At 42.7% G+C, this 12,947-nt stretch overlaps 1 protein-coding gene across 3 annotated transcripts in view; it reads left to right on the forward strand.

Moving 5' to 3' along the window:
- Positions 1–3,304: 3,304 nt before the first annotated feature.
- jus (julius seizure) overlaps positions 3,305–12,947 on the forward strand; it is a 422,348-nt gene continuing 412,705 nt past the window's right edge. For all 3 annotated transcript variants that reach the window (XM_071588239.1, XM_071588240.1, XM_071588241.1), the window contains exon 1: positions 3,305–3,523. In XM_071588239.1, coding sequence (XP_071444340.1) covers positions 3,343–3,523 — 181 coding nt within the window. In that variant the 5' untranslated portion in view covers positions 3,305–3,342. The remainder of the gene's footprint in view (positions 3,524–12,947) is intronic.

Here is a 12,947-nt window from a genome sequence, read left to right on the forward strand (position 1 = left end):
TGCAAGAGATTACCCTGATTGTCCTCACAGCTACACCTAACACCAAAATTGTGGCATCTCCCTTAAACAGTGTGTGTTCCGAAAGTGATCCAACTCCTTTTTTGAAGTAATTTATTGAACAGATCTGCACAAACATTTGAAATTCTTCAAAGCACTGTCTTTGGGCCTCTACACATTTTTCCAGTGACTCAGCCAGGGCCGGTACGCGCCCTAAAGGCGTCTTCGGGGATCTCTCGCAGGGTCTTCAACACGGCTGATTGGATCTCTTCTACGGACGAAAAACGGGTTCCTTTCAGGGGCACCTTAATCCGAGGGAAAAAAATAAGTCTGCTGGGGCGACGTCAGGACTAGAGGGTGGGAGGGCAGCGTTGGCTGATGTTTGGCCAGGAACTCGCGGACTCGGAGCGCGTTGTCCTGATCAGTTCCAGGTATCAGAGATGTCTTTTTTCGTCCTGATGACCCTTTTTCGGAGTACTGTACGTGCCATAAATAGAGAAAACGTCAGCTGCCCTCCCTTATCACGGCCTTGTCTCCATCATGTGTTGCTAAGATTTCGATCACTAGGGACATCAAGTTTCTCTCCCATCACGATTGTTTTACATGAGATGAAAAATATATGGTACCAAAAGTGAAAATCATTATTAAAAGCAAACAAACCTTGGAATTAGATTCTTATTATTCTTCTAAAAAAAGCAAATGTTGCATTAGGTATTTTTCAAGTTGGTCAAAATACTATTATGCTGGTTCCGAGGACTCAAATCGAAAATGTTTGTTTCAATTTTTAAATGCTAGATTTATTTTTTTAATAACACTGAATCAGCATTTTTAAAGATAATATCTTTTTTTTATTCCGCTATCAGGAATGTCACTTTAATCGACATGAACATATTTTTTTTCTTTCCATTACATATCTCCAAGTTCTTTTGCAGTATCTTATTACTCAGTTAATTTGGAGGAGCTTTAAATTCCCGTTTTCTTGATTCCAAATATCAATTTTTCCGAGATAGTAGTTGAAGTTTTATTAGTAATTTTTACCACTAGTACTCGTATATGCCGAAAAGGGACTTAAAAAGATTGTCAACTGGACAGTGTTCCAAAGGAACTCTGAAACCTGACTGTGGATAGTATTCGTCACCTCCCGGGTCTCAGGTTGTCGACATCTAGGGGGTGCATGATCGCCAAACAGTCCCAAGGACACGGATTTGATTCCTGTGACGCCTCTGGAATCTTCCCGCTAAGCCCAACCTGCGTGATTTTCGGGTGCCAGATCATTCAGAGAAACCACAGGCGCTATTAATAAGGCGATGTTAAGCAATTCAAGAAAACAAATTCATCAACCTGAAAGCTGGTTTAAAATTGACCATGCTAGATTCCACCTCGAAATTAACCCTATAGAATGTGTAATTGGCATTCTCAGAATTTGGAGAAAAGTCCGTTTTTCGCGCATTCTACATTTTCCAAGAACTTCTGTTTTACAGAAGATTGCACCCATGTCCATTCTAATACCACTCGAGTTTGAACACGGGATACTCCGGAAAGTACGTCTTTATCCATTTGATTACCAGCCATCAGTTATTTATGAATAATAACGTAATCAGCTCGACACTTGTCTGGAATAGGTAGGAGAAAAAGTTATAGTCCAAGAAAACCATGCGTATGTTTAATGTTTTATATTATAAACTACGATAACTAGCCATCATTATGCACAACCAACGGACGGAGTTCCCGAGCGTCTCCTGAACCGAGGCGCGGGACCAGCACCCATTTCTCCCTCCACTCGAAACGGCTCGACCACAGGGAGCGGGGGTTGTGCGATCTGCACATCCCCGTCAGCTGCGTGTGCGACCGGCCGCTCGGCCGATCCCCGCGACCTCCCGGCCCCCCTCCCCCCACTCCGTCCGCAGTGCCATTAACGTTTCTGGCTTTGAAACCGCGGCGGCGACTTCTCCACCCGAGCCCCCGTTCCTGGTTCCCCCCTACCCATCTCCCACGCCCATCCCCTTCCCCGAACCTTCTCCAAAAACAAAGAAAAAAATGCCCGTCCACCAACCCCCTCCGACCCTAACCATCCTCCTCCGACCACCACCCAACCAATGCACCCACCAAACCCCTCCCAACCTAACACACATAAACCCCCCACCCCTCTCTATCGATCGCGTGGAGGGAGGAAGGAGAGATAGTGGAGAGAGGCGGGGGGGAGGACGCACGGCGTGGTTGCATGAGAGGGATAGAGAGAGGGGGTGGTTCTGGAGTGGGGGAAGGGAGTTCTCCGGGCTTACGGCGACGGCGCACTGAGGGGGTGGGGGGTTCAGAGTTGGGGGATTGGTGGTGAAGGGGGGGGGGACACCCTTTCCTCGGCGAGAGCGCGGCGCGTGGTCCGGCGGCGGGGGGCGGCCCCATCGCGGCGGGAAGGGAAGGCTCCCGCCGTCGAGGGCGAGGGTGCTTGCAGTCTTGCGTCCGCCGCCAGAGGAGACGGAACCCTTTGCCCTCCCCGGATCCCTGACACGACTACGCCTCTCAGGAGGAGGAGGAGGTGGTGGAAGAGGCCTCCCGCTCGACCCCACCCGCCACTCCCAACCCACCCCGACCCCTTCTCGCCCCCCGATAAAAGGGAGCGTGCGAGCCCCCATCCGCGTGCGTGCTTTCGCGTGTGCGTGTTGGTGAGGGACAGGAAGGACCCGGAGCCCTGCCGAGTCATGTGAGGGGCCGAGGGGAGGAGAAAGAGAGAGATAGAGAGAGGGGGACTCGCGGGGGAGTGGTAGGTGGAAAGAAGAGGGAGCGGGGGGTTCGCGCGGTGGTGGACGTGGAGATAGGATCCGGGAGGAAAACCCGGCGCTTTAGGAAGAGAGGAGGGAAACGGGACTTCCCCCAGGGTTAAATCCATCTCTTGATCCGCCTCATTCCACCCTCCTAGTTTGAGAAAAACCTACCCCTCACCCGTAATCCGGAAACACCCCCAAACCTCTCCACCGCCCAATCCTTCACGCGCCCTCCTCTAAGTCTCCCCCTCCCCACTCCACCTCCTCCTCTCGTCCTCTCCGCTTTAGCACTCCGTCCGCCCCCCTCCCCGCTGGTGGACCTCACGAGAGAGAGAGAGAGTGTTGTGTTGTCGTGGTGTGTGTACAAAGAGGCGGCAACATCAGCCAGCAACGACGGCGGCAGCTCGACAGTGCGAGCGGGTGGTGGTGGGAGCAGGAGCGTGAGTGAGTGAGTGAGGAGGGCGGGAGGGAGGTCACGGGTGGGGTGGGCGGGTTGAGGGGATAAGAGAGGGGGACGGAGGGGTCCCGGGGGGCGAGGGAGGGCGGGCAAACGACGCGGTGGAGCAGTTGACGCGCTTCGAGCATGAAGAGGCGGGCAGGCGCATTGCGGGTGTCCGGGGCGGCCTTCGCGGCGGCGGCCCAGCCGCTGCTGCTGCTGCTGCTGGTGGCCGGTGCTGGGGTCGCGGAGGGCCGGCCGCAGGAGGGCCCGCCCGGCGGGCCCACGGCGGATTCGCCGTTCCCGGAGACCACCACCATAGCGACGGGTGAGTCGTCGTCGACGACGGGGCAACCTTCCCCCACTCTACCTCCTCCTACCCCCACCCGCCTCCCTATCCCCGTCCTCCACCCTCCACCCCCCAGCCCTCACCACTTTGCCTGTGCGGAAAAATTTGCATGCGAGCGCCGGAGAATTTTGTGAAAAGGGTCCGAGTTTTGAGGTCAGTAAAAATGGAAAATATTAACACGAACGGGATCCACTGTGTATGATAAATAAGCCATTTCGGTGCCGGAGAATCATTTTACACCCTTCGTATCATTGGTTACATTCCTATCATAAGTTTTCTTCCTAACTAATAAAGAACTTCGTGTCGATGGGAAAGCGAAATATTAAGACGACGAGGCAAGAGAATACGAATCATTATAACAAACTAAGTCCGTGCCATGGCACACATAATTAACATACACATACACAGCTTTATTTTATAGTTTTGTTTTCAAAGTCTCTTCCTAGTTAGAAAAAGATTGCATTCCAGCGTAAATGGAAATGTGATATATCGATAGAATTTCAGTTTATGATATTTTTGGTGAAAACTTTCCCTACTCAGTAGCAAAAAAATAACATTTATATCAATACATTCACTTTGATGTTATGTTTTCAAATTTTTTATTTGAACTGAATCAATACTGTCTATTGACCCACTAGTGGTCGAGTGAGCAAAAGGTTTACCGGGGCGATAACTGGTAAAAATCATACCAAACTGCAATTTTTTTCATTATTGAGAATACTTATGCCCTACAGTAGAGGCATAACCGACAAAAATATGATATGTTGCGTCGTCTTCCTCGCCAATGCGATAAAATGAACTTTAAAACCTTAAATTCATGCAAGCATCCACTGTAATTTATAACACTCAAATATATGACGTCTGCCCTCTCTAACAAAGTTAAACACTTACCTGCGTGGTCACTAGTTTTCTTGAAATTTTCACCTCCTATGCTCTAGTTAATTCAATAGTAAAATAGTTTTCATCAAATACGATTACTTATAACACCCAACACTTATTGCGACGGTCAACATGAAATTCGAAGTCGCCTGTCTTTATTCGACGTTAACATGATGAATACCATCCATTAGGACGTTTCAAAAAAATCCATTTTGCTGTTCATTTGCGCTAAGCCTTTCGATGAGGATAAAACATTATGCATTGGTTAAGGGTTCGCGGCATTATAGACCGATCACAATCTCTTCAAATAGTGCCCACCATACCATTCAATTTTCTTTAGCAATCCGTTCTGCTCTTGCATTTTATCAGGTTATTTAACTATATATTGGCAGAAGACCAGTGATATACCATTTAGTGCGTACCCGATCACGTTCCAAGCCACCGCCACCCACGATAACAATTGAAAGCTTTTATTTACGTAATGCCTACTAAGTCTCATTTCACTTACCCAGAGTCTAGAATAAGAGCCCAGAAAGCGTTGCCTCCGATGAAATTACCATGAATTCATCGGGAAGCAGGAAGTTCAGCGTTTGGTCATCTAAGCAATAATGTGACTCCTGTAGATGTGAGTTTCTTTTATCATATTTCATCACCCTCCCAGTCACTTGGCGTCAGAGACTTGTTTATCGGCATAATCTCGAACCGCAATATCACTGGTTAATGGAATATATAGTCTCGCGGAGTGTAGAACCTCATTTTGCAGCTTATTTTGCATGGCACAATGCTGAAAAAATGCACAAGGCACAAGACAACGTACCTAAATCTTAAATATAAAGCAACGGACAAATAAATTATTCAGCTGTCTGCTATTCTTTGTACGCACCTGAATAGAGTGGCCAGGCGTCGCGTAGTAGTATGTGCATAAAGTGAAAAGACATTACATGCTCGTATTTCTCGCCTAGCACGACTTATTTTACTATTACTTTTCGGTTAATGCCCGCACAAGAATGATCTACCGCCAAAGCGGAATAACAGTATGTTTTGTTGACGTTTGTAGACGTAAGAGTTAAGTGGGAAAATCAACTGCTGTATTTACAGTGTTTCTGTTCGTTGATCGGGCAAAGGGCTTGTGTCCTGCCATGCAGTTTCACGTACTCCGCTGTCTTAATATTTTTATAAGATTAAAAATTATATTAAAAGTTATTGCGAAAGTATAATGGAAAAATATTTTCTCTTCCATTGATAAATTTTATTGTTTGTTAAAATTGATTGTAGTGCAATGATAACATTAACCACGGTGGTTGTAATAAATCATGTCCCTGTACAAGTCACGAAGTGAGTTGTGACATGTAATCATCTCGCTATATTTTTATTTGAGAAAATTATTTCCTAACCCAGTTTTCTATCCTTGTTATCTATGCTTTATGGAGAAAAAATGTCAATAAAGCTGTGGTTATGGCTTCCATTAAACCTTGAAATGGATTATGTTTCTACCGTTGTCGTCATCCAACCTATAATAAACTATTTAGCATCATTTTCAGACATTTAAGTAAAAATAAGTATTCAGAGAATATATAAATCATCAATGCATCGTAATCTGCATAATACCTTGCAAGCCACTGCAAGGGCGTGTGGCGGTGGTTGTCAGATCACCAGCCGTGCATGCATAATCCCAATCATGACACTCCTACACTAATATTAGTTGGAGCATGCACTGGAACAAAGTAAATCACACAAAAGAAGGTACGTATGTGCTACAATATTTTCTATTATAGGATACGTACATTCAAATTATGCGGGAGAAGTGTTAAAAAGATGGGTCTATTTATAAATGCATGTAGCATGTTGACAAAATGTATACACTACAAATGCTAATTATCTCCTTCGTGCTTGCGGTCATATATATTTTGATCACAAGTGGTTCGAGGCCGAAACGACGTTTGTAATCTATCCGTTCGACGATCTATCTCTGTGATTTTACGTAGTTTATCTGATCGACCACAGTAAGTCGGGACCTATAGTATGTCTTTTACATACATCCACAGATAAATGACCTTCTTCAAATTTACGCAGTAAATGTAGCCTTTATTTCAACCTACATCTAAAAGGATGTGTGGGCTATAGTTGTGTTGGGCAGAATAAACCTGATTTAATGCGATGTAGCCTTTAAAAAAATACAATCCTGAAGAGGAATTTTGGTCCTTTGACTGAGGAGGACTGAATATGACAGGAACGGTGTTTGATGAAATTAACCTCAGGTTGTGTCCATGGACATGTTAAAACTTTTGTTGGTTATTAAGAATCGAGTCTCCTCGCGTGGGAAATCAGATTTGAATGAAGGAAAAGGTATATTCTTGCCGAACACGAACCCAATATATTTCATCATGATTTTATTTCACGATCGAATGCAAGAGTTCTCTGAGCATTTATAGCATAAATGATGAAGAACTCCCTGATTTCTCACTAACATGGAGTTCCATAAATAAGCTTTTTTAAATGCATGGACATAGTGGGATGAATAAGGGCATAATCACATGTTCAACGAGTGAAACTCCTATTTTTCCAGTTAATATCGCCAATTAAATTTGACCTTCTATGGAAAAGAGATTTAAATTAAATTATTGATATCGCTATCAATGCTTAATCGTTTTATTTGCGTTAATCCTAAACAATTTGAGATAAAAGGACGTTTTTTGAGTTAATGTTGTTACCTTTTTTATAGTGCACGTCATTCCTTCTTAATGACTAGGGCGATTGAAAATTAAATATGTACTTGTATTTTTGCTAATTTATTTCTGAAGAGCTAATTTATATTTATTGGTCACTGATCAGAGGACCCTAATTCCCAGGTCAGCTGTTTTCAATCTCCGTCATCGATTAGCCTAAAAAAATCCTAAGTTTTACTGAACTATGGTTAAAATATAATTAATCATATTTAAATAAATCATTATTCGATCCAATTAACCAATGAATTAGTTGATTGATTCAGAGTGCTTAATATCTCGAATCCCAATCGAATCTTTGTTTCTAGCAAAATTGCTATCAATATATGTGAAAATTGTTTCCATTTTACGTATCGTGTGCCTATTATTGGAAATAGTTGCCTTCAAATGACCGACGTTTAGGCATTCACTATCTTGCATGCTATTAGATATCTTTTAAAATGAATTTTTGATTAATTATTCTTATAGATTTGCTGAAAAACGTGTTCTATCCAAACTACAAATAACTCGTTCAGTATCTTAATCCATGGGCGTATATATATGGATTGGCAACCTTATTCAAATTATAATGTTGCAATTAATAAAATGATTTTACTAGATGCGTGCCAACAGCCAAGATGATGTATTTCTTTTATTTCTGTAGGCAGCAAACCGCGAATGCGGACAGATTCGTCTTCTATTCCAGCAAGGTCACCAAAGTTTCCTATTGGTATGATGAATCGGTTTTCATTAGCAATACATAAATGTTTAAGTTCCTGTCTTGGAATTCATGACATTCATTTTTTCATACACATAATCAAAGAAATGTATCGTATTTAAATCGGCGTTATTAATCAACGAGTAGTTATAGAACATTTTGTTGCATAATTAAACCACAAACAAATTATTTGACATTATAACGACCAATATGCTTTCAAAAGCCTGGTTTCTTTTAGCCCATTTGGACGAAAAAAATTAGATAAGGCTAACGTGATGTAATTTGTGAACATTATCCCCACGCTTTTAGTGCTCGGCAACTCTTTTTTTGTATCATGAGTAATTGAAAAAAGAGAACCACTGCTGTTAGCATTTCGAAAGCCTGCGTTGGCTGAGAACTTGCAATTTTCTGGAGTGAGTCACAACTTTCCTAGATCGTTATCTCCGTAGAGACGTGCTTCGCTTGTCTCACGGAAATCCTTCATAATTACAATGCTAGCAGAGGACATTAGAAATGTTATGAGAGTTAAGTGAGCATGATTCTGCTGACGGTAGTTCGACACATACGTTTTGTGGAGAAATGGAGGACTAATAATGGAGAAAGCATATGGAGAGCTTGTTTCCTGAAGGCAACCGCGTTATTGCCATTCCCGACGGCTGCGTAGTTCCTTACCACTGGTCATTCACTACTGAGATGCCGAGTGCTGGGAGGCCTCCCGAGTACCTGAATCGGCCGTCGGGATGAGCCGTCGAAAAATAGTCATCCCTTGTAGCCTATCCTTACTCTCCCACCCATCCCCAAATGTCCATCTCCCCGTTCATTGGCCATTCAATAGTCACAATTGGCGCAAAATGAACTCGGCCGACACGATTCTCGCACAATAAATGGTATCTAGGCACCACTACCTATATCCACTAATTTGTGTTTCACTGGACATGCACCACAAAAATGGTTCCGGCAGTATTTTTCTTTTATTTTGAGAAAGGACGAACTGTAAAACGCTCGCAATGCAATGCACGTGCGCCCTTTCCACCCCAACCCCCCCATCTCCCATTCACCCTCCCTCCATATCCACCCTCTTCCTGTCCCGCCCCAACCGTTGAAACGGTATTTGTTTAAGCTTGTCGCCAGAGAACTGCAACAATGCCCCCGAAATGGATACATTCCTCGCAGCGTGATTGCCTCAATTCATGCCAGCCATCGGGAAAATTGCCGTTTTTGTGCCCCAAAGCCCTTCGGCCATTAATTCAACCCGATTTTGTGGACGCCTCCGAAAACGGACCTGCCTGGATGTAGGCAAAACCAGACACACACACCCCGCCAGTGGCTCTCTCCCTGCCTCTACCCCCCCCCTTTCCCTCATCTTCCCCACCCCTGACCCCATCTTTCCGTGATGCCATAAGCCGCCCACCACCTTCCCCCTCTCCTTCACTTAAACCGCTGGCCTTAGCGTGTTCTTAAAATCACAGGAGATCGATGGAATATGCTCCTTCGATTCTTTATTCCAGCACTTCGTGAATTCCTGCATAAAAATTTACGAGGGAAACGAATATTTGGGATTCAAATTCGGGGGTGGATTATATAGGTAAGACAGTATCTTCGGCAACTGTCGCACATGCCGAGAGACCGGGTTCGATTCTGTTTGGGGACATTCGGGATCCAGTTCTGGAGTAGTAGGGATGCGGGAGAGAATGACTTCCTAGGGAAATTCAAATTTCATTATTGATTCGTTTATGCGTTCTTTCGTCGGAAATATTTCCTAGAAAAGATATCAGGATATGAAATTCGAATGTGTACACTCTTGTCCACCCCATCTTTACAGTTACCTTTCTCAATAAACATAATGTAGCATAGGGATCTCTATAATAGGCATCACATAATACCTGTGCAAGTGTAATTATATCCGAGTGTCCCTGATGACGGATATCTTTCACACGTGAATAATCGTGTGCATAGGAGTCAAAAATTTTTTTCATCGCAAGATATACGTGGGGAAAATTATTACGTCTGTCGGTTGGTGTGACACTCAGTTACTAAACTTATCATTTTGCTCTTGCCTACCAATTTAAAAAGGACTTGAGTTTCTATTTTAAACATACAATCATAGTACAAGTATTGAACTTGTACTTTTATTTAACCAGAATGATGATTGGTGCATGTACTTTTTGCCTCAAGCGTCTCACCTCTCCCGTTTCACAACATTCATATGACGCTTTTTGTTTCTTAATGACAGCTTAAAACGAATAGAACAGCTATTCATTATATTTTGTTTAAGTGAGAGACGGAAAATTTACACACAAATGGTGTTATATACAAGGCATGGTCTAGTTACACATGAAATACGGAGTTTATTTTGAGAAGGCTTCGTCTATGTACTTACATCAACCGATTATTCTTCCCACCAGTAAATTCCGCATTGTGTCGTAGCACTGTTTAATTACCATGTGATTAAAAGAATTTGGAAAGAAATGAGAATTTGAATGACCTGGCAGTACCCATGTTCATTTGATTAGATAGTTTATTATATTATAATATGACCAACAATTGTTAAACGTCTGGTAACAATGTGTAAACATTAAGAATACCACAAGAGTCTGGTGGGTGACTCGTTTTGCATCCGATCCTAGGGTTTTGCGTTGCAATCTGCAAAATGCTCCAAGTGATTTACGGCTGAAAACAGGTGTGTGATTTTTTCATTTACAAGGACATCATGGAAAACCAACAGTCTCAGCTGTCGGTCGCCCCTTCTTATGACTAAAAGTACTTCTGGGAAATCGTATCACTAAAGTTAAAGAAACCAGTCCATCGCACTCTGATATTTACCTGCCATACGCATACTTAGTAGGGGTGAACTCCACTGCACCCAAACTTATCATATCAACTTTACTTTGAAACGATATTAGATGTAACGTCTATATATCCCTTTTTACTATACATTTGATTTTCATATTTAACTCAATACATTTTTCAAATACCTCTCTGACAACTCTCGTCATCCAAAACATTTGAGGCTTTGCATTATGAAGATGAGGTAATGAGTTGACATGGAAAAGAAAATATAAATCACCTTTTTTCTGCGAAGGTACAAGCGATTAGTTTCCTTCAAGAAGAACGATCGTGAAATAAAGGGAAGAGTCAGTCTTTGTGAAAATTCTGAGGCAATTAATTATTTATGCGCTATGTACGCATAAATGTGTCGAGAGATAGTGAAAGTTTTAGCGTCAAAAGGATCCTGATTCCCAAGAACATATTGTGTTCGTAAAATGTTTGAATTAGAGTTTCCTACTTTGATACTGGGTCGGTCACACAAGTATTCTTACTCTATAACTAAAATACTCCACATTTAATGGGTAATAATACTCCTTTTTGGGCTATAAAAAATTGAGCCTTATCAGTGCATTTTATATTTTGCAAAATCCAAATGATGCTAACATACTACCTTGATCAAAAATTTCCCGGAATTTATTCAGAAAATTAAAAATACAAGTTTATTCATCTAAATCTATATTGTCCCCTTCAAAGTAATCCCCATCGACTGCAACACACTTATGCCAGCGCTTGATCCAATCCTCGAAACATTTTTTATATTCGGTTTTCGGTATGTCCATCAGTGCTTCCTGCGATTTTTCCATTACTTCCTCTCGGCTGCTAAAACGCGTTCCCCGTAATGGTTTTTTAACTCGATTGAACAGAAAGAAGTCACAGGGAGCCAAATCAGGTGAATTTGGTGGCTGTTGGATGGTATTTGTTGCATTTTTCGTCAAAAAATTACGAATAATGATAGCACTGTGCGACGGTGCGTTATCATGGTGCAAAATCCACGAGTTTTCTGCCCACATTTCTGGTCTCTTTCGGCGAATTGCTTCACGCAAACGTCTCGTAACGCCCAAATAATACTCTTTGTTTACTGTCTGGCCTTCTGGCAAAAATTCATGATGCACTACACCGTTGTAATCCATGAAAACCGTCAGCATTGCCTTCTTTTTTGACTGAAAACGACGTGGTTTTTTTGGTCTCGGCTCATTTGGTGAACGCCATTCACTTGCCTGATGTCTGGATTGCGTGTCGTACTCATAAACCCACGTCTCGTCTCCAGTAATGATCCTTTTGATGAATGTGGGATCGGATTCAGCCTCGCAAATCATGTCTTTTGCGACGTCAACACGGTCTCTTTTTTGCATGAAATTGAGGTCTTTTGGAACCAACTTTGCTGCTACACGACGGAAACCCAAATCATTAACCACAATGTCTTGGGCGGATCCATAGGCAATGTTCAAGTCCTCCGCTATTTCTCTGATGGTTAATTTGCGGTTATTGACCAACATTTCTTTTACTTTATGAATTTTTTCACCGACTTTCGATGTCGATGGTCTGCCACTGCGTTCATCATCTTCGATTGACTCACGACCACTTCTGAACCGCTCGTGCCACTGGTAAACGACCGTTTTTTTTAGAGAATCGTTGCCGAAACACTTTTCCAACATTTCCAACGTCCGTGCGCCACTAAATCCGTTTTTTACGCAAAATTTAATACAAGTTCGTTGTTACAAATTTAAATCCATTTCTGCAATTGTAAAAAATCGCCAACACACACAGAGATAGATGTACTCTTGGCTACGTAACTTTTGCAAATTTCAAGTTATGACACTAAGATTTAAAGGGAATATCAACAACAGATGTACCAATTTAACAAAAAAAACAGAACTCAAATCGGAACGATGGGAGCGCCACACGGTGGTTATTCCGGGAACCTTTTGATCAAGGTAGTAAGTTCTTTTCCCTGGCATTTCCGACAAAGTCCATTAACTGACAATTGCACTGATCTGATTATTCGGCAGTATCTTGGACGGCATGGTTATCTCATTGTTTGGATTATACTATAGTTAGTGTGCAGTTATAGTAATCTCAAGATTCCATGGACACACCTCTCAAGTATAACTATACCAAGCAAAACCGACCTTTTAAAAATTGACTCCCTTCCCAAGGTGGTTTCTTCCTACCACACCGTGACCGGTTCATGCTCGTATTTTTTCCCCTTGCGATCCTGAATATTTTATCCTAGACTCTTAAAAGATAGAAGTAGATAGCAAACTCACTGAAATGT

Source organism: Hetaerina americana, unplaced genomic scaffold (assembly GCF_022747635.1).
Source record: "Hetaerina americana unplaced genomic scaffold, ioHetAmer1.1.p SCAF_3, whole genome shotgun sequence".
Lineage (NCBI taxonomy): Eukaryota > Metazoa > Arthropoda > Insecta > Odonata > Calopterygidae > Hetaerina > Hetaerina americana.